A 13874-nucleotide genomic window follows, 5' to 3' on the forward strand; every position below is an offset into this window, starting at 1 on the left:
CAAGCTAAATATCTTAAATCAATGCACAGGCAGAGTACCAGCAGAGTGTACAATTAAAGTGCCTTCATGGGGATAGCAAACTAATAAATCATTAATGCCCTCCTCATTACCTCTTTATAAGTGTACCGGCCAGGTCAGCTTTAAATGGGTCCTTTCGAAAGGAGAAATTTTATTTTATTGGGAAGAAGACGTATCAAATAGAGCCAGATGGTTAATATGAGTTTATGAGGAGCATAAGGTTATCTTAGCAATTAAAGGCTCTCTAGGAGGTTAATCACACACACCCAGCACTTACGAATGACACAGGTATCAGCAGTTACAAAAATTTGTCTACAGCAGAGAACTCTATTCTGTACTCTGAATGATATTATTTTACTTATTATCATTTTCTTGGTGTTAAGTTAAAGTAATATTCTTTCCATGATCCATTCAGAAAAATATAATGCCATTCAAACTGTCACAGTGATGATACATGGAAAAAAAAAAGACAATGTGGGCAAGAATTGTACAATAGAGAGAGAAAGAGAGAGAGAGAGAGAGAGAGAGAGAGAGAGAGAGAGAGAGATACAGGCAGGCAGACACAGAGATTCAATAGATTTTGGAAAACCATAACAGGAGAGTTTACTAAATGAAAGACTGCATATGATGAAGGATCCCTGGAGGCGAGCAAAGGGTAAGCATGGTTCAAATTATCCTCGGTTTTAAAAATCTCCACTCTGAAAACTCAGAAAAGCCATTTTGTTGCTTCTTGTTCCACTTGGCCAGAAATGCAGTATATCTAGTCAGCCAGTCCTCAAACACCAAGCCAGCTCTGGGTCTTCTCACTCCAAATGAGGTTGACCACGTGGGCCCCGCCAATCAGATATTTTCTATTTTTCTCATCCTTGTTTTTGTTCTTTATTCTAAAAGAGCTCCTGCTTTCCACCAATTTTTCAGTTCTCTGAATGGAGATAGTCTGCTTCATGAAGTGTTACATAAAGTTCGTTTCTATTGCCTAAATTGTTTTTGTTTAATCATTTTTTTTAACAACTCTCAAGTGAACTGCCGTCCTCTCACACCTGGATCCCTCTAAAAGCCCCCCATAGTCTCCCCATTACTTGTACCTTGCCCCACCCATCTCTGCCCAGCAGATTGGCCAGCAAGCTCTTACACCAGCAATTATATCCTGTCACTCTGCCTAACGGCTTTCCACTGTACTCGGAATAAAAATCAGAAACATTACCACAGCCCTGTTTGCGGTATCCAGCTTGACATCCTACCATGTTTACCCGCTCCACCTTTCTACCCTTAATCACACTGACTTTGGTTTTCACACTGGCCTTGAAAAGGATCTTGGCTTCATGTCACCAAATGTTACTTCAAAGAGGCCCTCCCCACCAGTATATTGAATGTTGCCCACCCCCTCACCTCCACTTTCAGGCACTATCACGGGACCTTCTTGGAGTGGCCTCAGAGAACTTATATCTAAAGTCATGGCACTTATTTGTTCATCACATACCTCCCCATCCTTCCTGTTCACTTTGTATCCCCAGTCTCTGGGACATGGGTGGAGTCCAGTGGTTCCTGCCTGTGGTTCCTTCTCCATGTCAGTTGCCTGGAGCTACTATCATCTTGGAGTGTAGAGATGAAGTTGAATCTTTAGGATGGTTCAGGTATTCTGACACCACAGTGATTTTAACTATACTTAACTGAGCACCTAGTTAGAACCAGCTATTGGACTGAATGTGTTATACATATTTCATATTTTAATCTCCCAACAGCCCATGAGGTTGTTAACTGCTATGCTACACCACCTCCCTTGACAGATTATACCAGGTACTAAGAAATGATGTTACAGACTCATCTGTGTCAGCCTGAAGAAACGAAGTGTTTGGTCAGTATTGATGTAAGTCTGCACAGCACGTGAAACCCGTAAAGATTCTTTTGGGAAGTGAATTCACATTCCTGGAAAACACTCCTTCAGTTTTTTCCCCTAGCCACTCCACACCACACACCCCCTGAGGGAGCCACCTTTCCAGGGACAAGCCAGTAAGTGTTCTCAGGCAGATTCCTTAACTAATGAGATACCTCCCTTTTTGCTGCTGGGGGGGGGGGAGGGCGGGGAAACGGGTTTAACTATCTAAGAACACAGCCTTTCTAGGAGGCCTGGACTCTCTGTTGCAAAGGAAAAGAGCACATCAATGTAATATTATGTTATTATTCCTGCAAACGTACTCTAATTCTGGACTAGGCAGGTCCCGTGGCCCATTAGTATGATTTTGAAAAAAGAATTATAATAATTATTTTTTGGCAGCCTGGGGTCTTTCATCTTTATGAGATGATAGCAATATTTTAAAAGGGTTATCATAGTGCTGCATGATAATAATAATAATGGTCCTTTATTATGTGTAATGCCATAAGAGTTTTTAAAACACTTTGATATAAAAATATAAGGTTTGATCCTAATAGTGATCCTTTGAGGTATATGGAGTAGTAATTATTTGCCACATCTCACAGTAGGGGAAACTGAGGTCCAGAGCATTTAAACAGCTTCCAAGGGTTCATGTCATTCATGGCAGGGCTGCTCCGGGAGCTGAAGGCATGAAATCCTAGTCTATTGTTCTTTATATAAATAATTACTGGTAAATTGATTTACAGGAGAAGACCAGAAGAGATTTGAGGGGTGTGTGTGTGTGTGTGGGTGTGTGTGTGCGTGCGCGCGTGTACACATGCACGCACGCATGTGCATGCCAAAAGGACCTTTGAATTTCAATAAGTAGTTCTTAGGGACTAACAGATAATTTTAGAAGCAGGAACACATTGTAAAACATTAACAAAGCCCTAACTTCCAAAAATTGTCATCCGTTACATATAAGACCATACACTTAAATCATAGTGTCATACGTACTTCCCAGACTTAAAGCTTCCCAATAAAGATACTCCATATGTATAGAAAGAATGTTCCACAAAGCTCTTTCATATCTATTTTCTCATCTCGTGCCTTATGGTGTTGTTTCTCCATAACAGAAATAATGCTCTTATAGTTTATATTGCTGCTGTTTCTGTCTTAATGAATTATAGGAGCACATTTTATGGTTTCAGAAGCAGTCACCTCGGGCAGTGAATCAACTAGCAGACTTTTCGTCCTCAACCTTCTCCTAGAAAAAAATGAGAAATGAAGCAGCACGCTTCTTCACAAATGATGTACTTTACTTTAACCACAGCATTTTTTTTGCTCTTTCTCATTCTACATCTGAGGCCCCAGTCGTTCTGAGGGCTCTACTCCTGAACTTTCTTTTCCTAACCCTCATGAAGGAACCTGAAGTCAAGGCAGAGATGTACAGGCATCTGCATGTTTGCAGTGAAAGGCAAAGACTGCTCTGCATCCCTTGCTCAGGAAGGACACAGGAATGCATTCAGAGGAACACACCAGAAATCTCCAGATTCAGCACTGGTCAGCCCAAGAGAAGTATCTCCATTTCGGAAGCCAGTGTTCACATGTTAAAGTTCTAGCTCATGCCGAAGGGTAGAGAAGTTTAGTGAAGGTGAGTTTTAATGAATGCACTGCCACCTATGCGCTTACCTCCAGAAAGTGTTCTGCCTGCTGTTCTCGATCCAGTTTCCTTGAAGTTGTTGTAATCAGACCTGTGTAGAAACGAGAATATTTGACTTTAAAATATCTGGGGCAAGTAGATTACTGAGTGCGGAGAAAAAGTCCAGTTAAAGGAAAAACTAAAGCAATGGGGAACAGTAACTCTCCACCCCCCAGTGGCAATCAGATAGTTTTGAAATTACTCTTAGAACAAAATTTACAAAGAAAACTTGAAAAATTTGTTCTGGTTCTGCTACCTCAGATATTATAATCACTTAGGGATGTAAAGACTCACTAAAAAACCATTGTTTTTCTGATAATGAAGGATTTCAATGCTTCATTTGCATATGACTAAAATTCTATAGTAGGAATCTCATTAAAAATTTCACAGTTCTTGAACAATTAATAGGTTGTTGATAACGATTAGATTCTGACTATGAAACAGCAATTTCTTATTTAACATTTTTATGCTTATAATTTTTTGTTATACTTAACAAAGAAGGTTATTTCTGTAATAGCTATTGTACACAAAATTATTTCAATTTTAATAACTTATACACCTAAGATCTCATACTTTAATTTTATCATTTTGTTATATGTGTTTAAATTTTTACAAAAAATCAGTCCCACATGGGAAATATCTATCTTTCCTTAGAATGGCGTTTCTCATAAATGAATCACTCCTTTGAGTATAAAGACAAAGAAAAGGAAATGAGAAGACAAAACCTTCAAGGCCACCCAGCTTATTGCACCAATTTGTCTTTCACAGGTTTTATTATTATTATTGTCAAATGGCAATTAGGAGGTCAAATTTCCATTCCATTTCTTGATTTCACATGTCCCTAAAGACAAGAGACTATGGATCAGGCCGTTTTTGTGACATATGCTGATTGACAGCAAAGAACGGAGAGAAAAATCACATGAATAGCTCACTCCCAGTGCTGGTGAGGTATATGAAATAAGGAAAAGGTATTCTATCAAGGTTAGCTGAGGATCTCATGACCTCCAGTTTTTATTTTACACAGAAGTGGTGGGTGGGAGTAAGTGGATTTTAGAGAAAGCCAAGCAGAGCCACAGGAGGTTAAAAGGCCTTCATAATAAAGTCCCAGTGGGAGTAGTAGCAAGGCTCTTTATAAACAGGCCCCATTTCCCTCCTCTCTCATCTGTCTGTATTCCTATGGAAGGGAAATCTATGTCCCCATTGAACAAATGAACTGCCTTTCTATGAATTCTTTCTGAAATATGCCCTCACCCCATTGCCTCACCCATAGGTTTTTCAAATTTAGGTCAGGTTTTAGGTCAGCTGTTACATAGGTGACCTATCGGGGTAGGTGCCCATCTGATGTGTCCGAACAGAAACCGTATATGTCACCTCATCTTTGTTCTTTGCCCTACATGATAATCCTTTTCTCATATGTCTGTATTTTCCCACTAGACAAGTTCACAGAGGTCCTTCATGGAAAGAGCCTGTCTTCCCATTCTGAAGCCCGGGTACCCACCTAGCCCTTGGCCTAAAACAAAGAATAGACACTTCATTAATGTTCAGTTGATGAAAACTGCTGTAGAAAGAAATAGATTATTTATACTCTTCAGTTTCGCTACAGACTTAGAATGTGTTTATTTAGGAGGGCACTGCTTTGTGTGTAGGGAGAGTATTTGATGGTGAACAGAGGTTGTGTGCCTTCAGGTCTCATTAGAAACCACTGATGGAGGTCCTCTATGTGAATAGCACAGCACTCTGCAGTCGGGATACAAAGAGGAGCTACTGTTGGAAGTGATGGAGAGAAGCTGCTATCAGTGGCTTCGAGCAAGAGAATCTGTAACTTCTCTTCTCTAGCTGCACATTACAATCTTCGAAGAAACTAAAAAAACAGATTCTGTTCTCTACTCCGTCCCTCATTTACTGTATCTGAATCTCTTGGGACAATACCTGAGATGGCCCCTTGATTCTAAAAGAAGATCCTAGGTAATTCCACTATGCTTTGTTGAATCTCACTATGACTTTTTATTGACAGTAATTTTTCTGCTCAGCCACATCCAAGAGTGAAATACACAGATCCGCTTTAGTGTCTGGATCAGATCAATTGGGTCAGTGTGTGTGTGTTGGGGGGGTGAGCAAAGGGGAGACAGAGATGATGTGTGAGTGCAATGGTGGGTGGAGTGATGGAGGAGGAATAAAGAGGAGCACAGCTCTGTGTTTCACATTGACTTCTGGTCGGTTTGGTCACACCAATGGGTGTCTAACACACAAATCTTTTGCTTTCATTTTCAGGTCATTTTATTCAGCAAGGTCATATGTCACAGAGGCTCCTTCCAAGTGAGAAGTAACTGTCTTCTCGAAAGGGAGCAGGAGGCTTTCACCTCTTCAGGGGGCATCCTCTGCGAGAGGTCACAGTGGGAATGGGAAATACTTGTTATATTGAGGCTATAAATGGGTGACAGGGCTGTCAGTTTCCACTCTGTTGTCCGCCTGCTGCTCTTCTAGGCTTGAAAGACTGGGAGCCCTTTGCCCTCTGTTCCCCTGAGGGCTTGTATCATTTCAGGTTCTACTTGCCTGGGTCATGCAGCCACAGCCCATTGTGGTATAACTGTGCCCAGGGAAAAGGTCATTTTCCTCTCCTGATTATTCTTTGGTAATTTTTTAAGGAAAGTTACATATTTGCACAATACACATGTGTAACTGGGAGAGCAATGTGGCTCTTTTTCATCTGTATACCTTCACCAGGATGTGTTTCTCACATATTTATCAGAAAACAGAGGAAGAAACAGGCTTCCTAAAGTCTGAAACAACATATACAACAGAGAGTTGTGAGAAAGGCAGGCAGTTTCTGTTCCTGAAAGAAAGGCAGGAAAACTTCTGTAGGTTTCAGTTCTCTGGGTTTCTGTTGCATTTATTTTCACAGATATAAGGTAAAAGGTGGGTAAAAAAAAAATCTAATTTAAAAGTGAAAATCGGTAGGAAGTTAGATGAGATGGAGTTAGGGATAGGGAGTGACTGCTAATGGGTACAATGTTTCTTCTGGGGGTGATGAGAAAGCTCTAAAATTACAGATTATGGTGATGGTTGCACAGTTCCATAAGTATTCAAAAACCGTTGAATTGTGTACTTTAAATGGGTGAATGATATTTTATGTAAATTATACATTGGTAAAACTGTATGAAAATCAGTAGGGGACCATAACTCTGCCTTTTAGATTTTAATAAGACTTTCATGTTTAGAGAAGACAGACCTTTAAAAATATTTGAATGAATAAGTTAGTTTAGGAATCATGCATTAGAGGCGTTGGCATGAATAGAGAGATCAGGTTTGTCCATGGGGGCCTGGAACATAAAAATCGTTAATGAACAGAACATTTAGGGTTAAAGCCACAACTGAAAAATAAACCTTGTCGAGCAGGACCAGCTCAACCAAAAAGGAGCAAAAGCTGTCCTTCTGAAGGAACATACTTAGGATGAGCTGTGGCGCTTCGCCAGCACTGTAGTTTTTACAGTCAGGAAGGAATGCAGTGAGCCGTCCCTCACAGTCCGTCCCTCACAGTCCAGAGGAATTAGTCGGAATTGCCAAAGCTGCATCCTCATTTTTAACAACTTCTTTGTAGCGGAATGCAGTTGGGCTTTAGAATAGGAAAGAGAATAGAAAAGAGCAACCTCCCTCTTCAACCACTGTGACTCGCCCCTGTGGAAGGCAACCTCATTGTAATCTCTGCAGGAGAGAGGCGTGCACATCGCACATGTAACTGTAGACCCATTGGTCACAGTAAATTGGGGACTGACATGATGAAATTGAATTTCAAAGATAAATCATAGGCAAGTTTTTGAAAGTGGTTCGGAGATATAAACAAACACATCATTTGATATAATTGCATATGCAAACCTCCAATTTAGGAGGGGAATTATGCCAGTCCTAGTGAATGATACTCAGTAAAGAAGGAGGGAGGGCACATGGCTGGAACCGTGCAATTACTTTAAAAATGGCTACTTTTGATTTTTTGTTGTGGAGACAGAGAAGTCTAACAATCTCCGTGAGAAACAGCCTGAGCATGAAAATGTGGCTGCCTGTTCAAAAGAAAACTCAAAATGTTCTACGTAGTTATGGCCAGAGAAGTGATCCTTGCAAGGATGACACCTCTTCCCTGCTCTTTTTCCCTGCGGGTATCCTGGGTCGCAGCTGTGTAATCTAGTGCGATGAAATTCACATTTTCTTTAAGTGCTACTTGAAGTAGTATAGGTCTTGGCTGTTTCAGCATAATTTTCCAAGACTCTTGGAAGCTGGGCTTGTTCTTAAGAAATACAGCTTGAATTATCAGCCCTGTAAGCCAAAATCTGTCTTTTTCATATTCCACTTCTCCATGCCTACTACCCCAGCTACCCGATATACTCTTCACCATCCTTCTAGACAGTTCAAATGTCACCTTTTCTGTGAACCCTTCTCTGACTTTTCCTCCTCTAGTATTTTGCATATAACTTATCTATTGCCTGGATCCCCCTCTAGGCCACAGTTTCAGGAAGGCAGAGACTTTGGGTACTTCCAGTTGAGCTTAGGAATCTAGATCAGTACCTGTCACATTTGTTGAATATATAAATACTGCTATTTATAAAAGCATTCACTATTTGGCTCTAATTATTTGTTAACAAATCAATTATTCCTTATAAGATACAAACAAAAGAGTAGTAAATAGATTTATCTTGTGTTTTTGGCATTTAACATAGACCCTGACACATAGTAGGTACCAAGCAAGACTTGTTTGAATGATAGTGACATGGAATTCTTCCACTCTCAAAATCGTTTCAGACAATGGCCAAAATGTTCCCAGTGCATGGGATTTAAAATTATCTGAATGCTCTCTTCCATTCTTTGAATGATTTTAATGTTTTATCATTTTTAGGGGACCCTGTTCCATGCCGATAGTTGGCAGTCAATAGAACAATTCCTGATAGCCTTTTTGAAAAATATTTCCCAGCTGCTGATTAAAATTTTTAATCTTTACTGTCATGCCCCAGGGCTTTGTGGCTTTTTCACCATTCTCCCATATCCTGGTTTCCATCTCATTTATGGAGAAAGGTGGGCAAATAATAACAAAGGGGCGTCCAACATTTGAGTACTATGTGCCAGGCACTATACTAAATGGTTCACATGTATGATTGCATATAATTTCACAATAGTTTAGAGAAATAGGAACTATTTTGACTGTTTATAGGAGGAAACTGAGTTAAATAACTTGCCCAAGGTCAGCAATGACTAAGCAAGGATTCAAACCCAGGGCACCTGAAGCTTCTTCTCTGTCTCCCTAGCAGATGAGGATGAGGTAGTGGCAAAGCCACCCTTCTAGGAGCCAGGAGACCTGGGACCCAGTCTCAAATGTGTTAATAACTGGTTATGAGATTACAGCAATCAAATCTTTTCTCAGGCCCCTGCTTCCTCATCTAGGAATATCCTAAATTCCATTTTCACTGTGAAAAATCTACAATATAAAAACATTAAAAGGAGATAATTTTGTTCCCCTTCCTTGCTCTCTCACCCGACCCCACTTTCCTCTTGATGGACCCGAGTCCAGCTGTGCACGACCTGGGCTGATCACCCAGGCAGGAACAAGAGGGGCTGTGTTCTGGTTTTTATTTATCCACAAAATCAACTCTTAAATACTCATACACATACATCTTAAAAGGGTAAAAGTAAAAATAACACTTTACTATGAGCGTGTGTTTTTAGCTAGGGAAAAAAAAACAACAAAAAAAAAACAAAACAAAAAACCTTAGTTATGCCTATGTTTTTTGTCTCATTCCCAAGATTCTAACTTCTAGAACTACTGTTTCTACCTCTGACTGGAGCCCATTAGGAAGCCTTAAAATGTTCCCTGCAGGGCTTACACAGGGACATAGGCTATGCACTGAATTGAGAGAGAGTTAAAGAGACACAGTAAATGCGAATTTCAGGATCGTAGGAAAAATTAAAGTTGAAGTGAAGATGTGTATTATGTTTGTTTAAAAGTAACTAAGTAAAGTGTAGCCTTAAACCATATGATATTTGTTTGAAAAGAAAGGAATAACCAGAAATAAAAACTATATAAGACTTACAACATCAGTTATGAGGGGGTTAAAAAAAGGATTCTGGAAAATGGCCCTATCAGTCATGCTTCCTAAGTAAAGGCTGTTTCATCAGATGTAAGATTTAGAGTTGCTCAATTGAGCATGCAGTACTGCTATTAAATTTTCTTAAGAAAATCTGACAGGAAATCACCTGATGGAGCTTAAGCCTGCCACTTAAACTTTTCCTTATAAATAGTGATTTCCAAGATGCAACTAGAAGCCTGTGTAAGTGAATGAGCGTGCGTCTTCAGCCGAATTATGACCCTGTGGGTGAAACATGGTTCATAGCTGTTGGTTTTCTGTAACAGGACAAGTGCTGATGCTGGCGCACGCCCTGCACCTTCCCTTCAGCCCTGGCTGATAGGTGAGGTTGCCCAGAGCCTGGAGAGAGAGTTATGAGGTTCAGGCAAGCACTGCTCCCTTGTTGTACCACCCATTATAGATGACATTGATCAGGGAGGGACATCTGGGTCAAGGCAACTTGTCATCAGGGTGAAAGATAAGATAGTGGCCAACAAGGGAAGAGAAGGGAGAAGTAATGAAGAAGATATATGGTGGAGAATATTTTCAAAGTCCTTCTTCTCTGAATAATCCTCTCATGTACCAGGTGGTTCTGCCATACACACCCACATATGCACACATGTACACACATATACAGTTAAGACCAGAGATGCTGTGTATGAATCTAATAAGTACTCCAGAATACCGGGATACTTACCAGTCCCATATGTTCTTCCCTCAATTCCTTTCCTTATCACCGATCCTCATGGCTCTCCTCCCAATCTCACATAGCCCTCTGGCTCTGCCTTCTGATCTGGCCTATATGAAGAAGTATTTATGCACCTGAAAGTCTCCAGGCGATTTAGCTAAACCTTGAAAGCCATATTGAATTTCTTCAGAGAAACTGAGCTGCAGATGGCGAACCAATATTAAGGATGTCATATGAAATGATGCCATTTTTAAGTGCCATTAACATACCACTGATGTGTGTGCTCAGATGTGCAATATGGCACACATCTCCCCCTTTCTCTTTCTGCCAAGATTTTTTTTTGGCATAATTCTAGGTATTGGTTGATTAAAATAAGGAAGAATATGTGGCTGGCAATCTAAATTATATTATATGGATGGGTCTCAGATTATCTAGTCTGAGAAGCATAGTGGTCTACTGGTTAGCAGTATAGTGACCTGTACTCAGGCTCTGGAATCACATTGCCTGGTTTTGCATATCCGTCCCACCCCTAGGCAACTGCCTGTCTTCAGCAAGTTATTTAACTTCTTTAAATATCAGCTTCCTCCTCTGTAAAATTAGGCTTATTCAATTAAATAACCAATTTAAAATGCCTATTAGCTTGGTTCCTGGAGGATATAAAATACTGTGACTGTTACTCTGACTATGAGCTCTAAGAATGATTCCTGGATTATCATATGGGCAGTAAAAAAATGGTAAAATGTCTACTATGTACCCTGTCATCTGAACAAGTTTAAGTAACTTGTTCAAAGATTTATTCTAAGAAGTCCATTCATGCATTGTTAAAGGTTACTGAGAAAATAGTATAGTATATACACCTGCTCCTCAAAGTATAGCAAGAATTAGCAGCAGCATCACTTGAGGGCAGGTTAGAAATGCAGAACTGCAGGCCCCTCCCAGACCTAGGTGATTTGTGTGTACAGTAAATTCTGAGAAGCCCGACTCTACTCCAGTGCTGATTTTCAAACTTGGCTGTGCATTGGAAACACCAGGGAGCTTTAAAAGACACTGATGCCAAGCTTCCACATCCAGAGGTTCCAAATTCTTTGGTATGGGTGGATTTTTAAAAAGCTCCATGTGGTTCTAGCCGAGGGAGGGAATCACTGTTCATACAATTGTTATCTCTGGCTGGTGGGGTTATGGTTATTAATATTTTTGGCTTTAAATGGTCTAGTTTTCCTACAAGAAACAATACCCGATTTTATAAACCAAAAGAATTTAAAGAACAGTAAAATGGGGCACCTGGCACATAGTCTCCTGCATGCTTTCACTGAATTCTACAAAGTTCTATTCCTAATCCTCCCAGCAAAGGACTAAACTATGAGGTTGCCAGATTTCTTCTTACTTTAGACCTGACACTTGCTGTCTGTCTTCCCCTAATACTGGCTTGTCTCACCAAGAGTTTGTCGTCTTCATTCTGGCATGCTTTCTTGTATGGCCTATAGGGTTACACCTCTTCCAGCTCCATGCGGCCACCAGGATCCTCGTAGCAGAGGTAAAATACCACCTCGGTAGGGATGCTGCATCTTCTCCACAAACTGTACACAAGGCACATTAATTGAGAAGAGCCAAGAGGATATAACAATAAGCTCCTATATTTGTCTTCATGGAACAAAAAATCCAGTGAGGCAGACAGACTCATAAGCAAAAAACTGTGATACAAGGTGTGATCTAATACACACCCCAGCCAACTACGGGTTCCTGAAAAAGGAAAGATAATGCTGAATTGCGCAACTGGAAAAGATAAGGGAATAAACTGATTTTCTACTGGGCCTTTAGTAATGAATAAATTCCAATAGATAAAGAAGTTAGAAAAAGTTACAATATCTAATTTGTAGGTGAAAATAATGAGAAAGAAGATTAACAAAAAAGGTAAGTCTGGGTTTAAATTTTGGCTCTATTTCTTAGCTTTGTGAATGAGGACAAGTTACACAACTTCTCTGATCTCAGTCTTGTCATCTCTAAGTTGGAGATAGTAATAATTTCCTCAAAGGCTTTTGGTAATAAACAATACAGATAAAGTGTTTGTGCTTTGTACTTAGCAGGTGCTATTTAAAAACGGAAAGAGCACCTGTAAAAAGCAATGATTATCTTTTATTTCTCTTAAAAACTTTAAGAGCACTGGGGTGTTATTTCTAATTACATTTGACAGGGGAACCTTATTGTCTCCACATTGGTCACCTCTGACAATGTCTGAAAATTTAATAACCAAGTAATTGAAAGTTTAGGTTTTCTTCGGCTTACTCGAATGAATGTTATTACGTTCTTTAAATCCTACACACTCCAGAGGTGTGAAAACAACCACTGCACTCCCCTTAGAAATGATTTCACTGCAAATAATTAGTTTCTACAGCTGTTTTCACATGACAGATAAAATCAGGAGGATGGATGAAGTGCAAATGACTCAGAGGAAGATGGGCAAAGTCTTGAAAACACATGCGTGCTTTGCAGGCGTGTAGCTCTTTAAAGATCACCTCTGCTCTATGATTGATACAACATCTTAGGTAGGAACAATATTTTAAATCTAATTTTAAAAATTCTTAGAAAATGTCACTTATTATGGAGAGCTTTGAATGTTATCAGAAGGCTGATGACACTTCTTTTTTAATATCACACATTTTCAAGTTAATTTTCACATAATTCAGTACTTTCCTTTTGTCCTAAATATGTATAGTGTAAAACCTAATTTTTCATTTCACTTATCTGGAAATGTGTAACAGTTATGTGGCTGGTTGAAGTTTACCTTTGTACTACATAGGTAAATTAATAGGGTGAAAAGGTCTCAGGGGAATATTTAATGTACTGAAACAAACCATTTGCAAAGCACTTTAATTTGCACAACCACCATTTTGAAGTTCTAATTGCAAACAGTGTATGTAACTATTCATTAGAGACTGTCCAAGCAGGTCTTTTGCTTGGTGACACATTGTTAATAGTAGCATTGACCTTATATGTTTATTTGAAAGTAGTACATATGTGTTTCCTGGAATATTCCAGAACTCATATTTTCAACTGGTATAAAATTCTCCTCAGTTAGAATCTGATTTAATAGAATTTCATGGTTTTCCTGTTTATTCTATTTTTTATTTTATTTTTTATTTTAGGAAGAAGGACCATTTATTTCAAGAATGGTGAAATTTGTGCTTAATCACATCAACTCAACGACTTCGTGCAAGTCTTTAAAACTGTCGTGTGCCTCAGTTTCTTCCTCCAAAATAGCAATGATTTAATGGGAGAGCATTTAATCTCCTTACTAGGAGTGACATTCAATTTTTTTCTTTATAAATGTAAGTGGAAGTAAAAGAAGAGTTAAAATCTTTTCTACATCTTTGTTATTAAATTTAAAAATGCTGTATCAATTCAGGGAACAGCTGCATAGTCTTTCTGCTATTTTGTAGAGAACTTTATAAACAATTCTCTTATAGCTTTATCATTTCGTATCTATTTGTATGTTGGTTTCCTTCACTA

At 39.3% G+C, this 13874-nt stretch overlaps 1 protein-coding gene across 5 annotated transcripts in view; it reads right to left on the reverse strand.

Annotated features, from left to right (window-relative positions):
• FAT3 (FAT atypical cadherin 3) overlaps window positions 1–13874 on the reverse strand; it is a 603178-nt gene that overhangs the window by 180448 nt on the left and 408856 nt on the right. For all 5 annotated transcript variants that reach the window (XM_016158663.2, XM_016158661.2, XM_016158662.2 and 2 more), the window contains exon 4: window positions 3563–3624. In XM_016158663.2, the coding sequence (XP_016014149.2) occupies window positions 3563–3624 (62 nt within the window). The remainder of the gene's footprint in view (window positions 1–3562; window positions 3625–13874) is intronic.

The sequence above is a fragment of the Rousettus aegyptiacus genome, unplaced genomic scaffold, assembly GCF_014176215.1.
Source record: "Rousettus aegyptiacus isolate mRouAeg1 unplaced genomic scaffold, mRouAeg1.p scaffold_m13_p_5, whole genome shotgun sequence".
NCBI classification, from domain to species: Eukaryota; Metazoa; Chordata; class Mammalia; order Chiroptera; family Pteropodidae; genus Rousettus; species Rousettus aegyptiacus.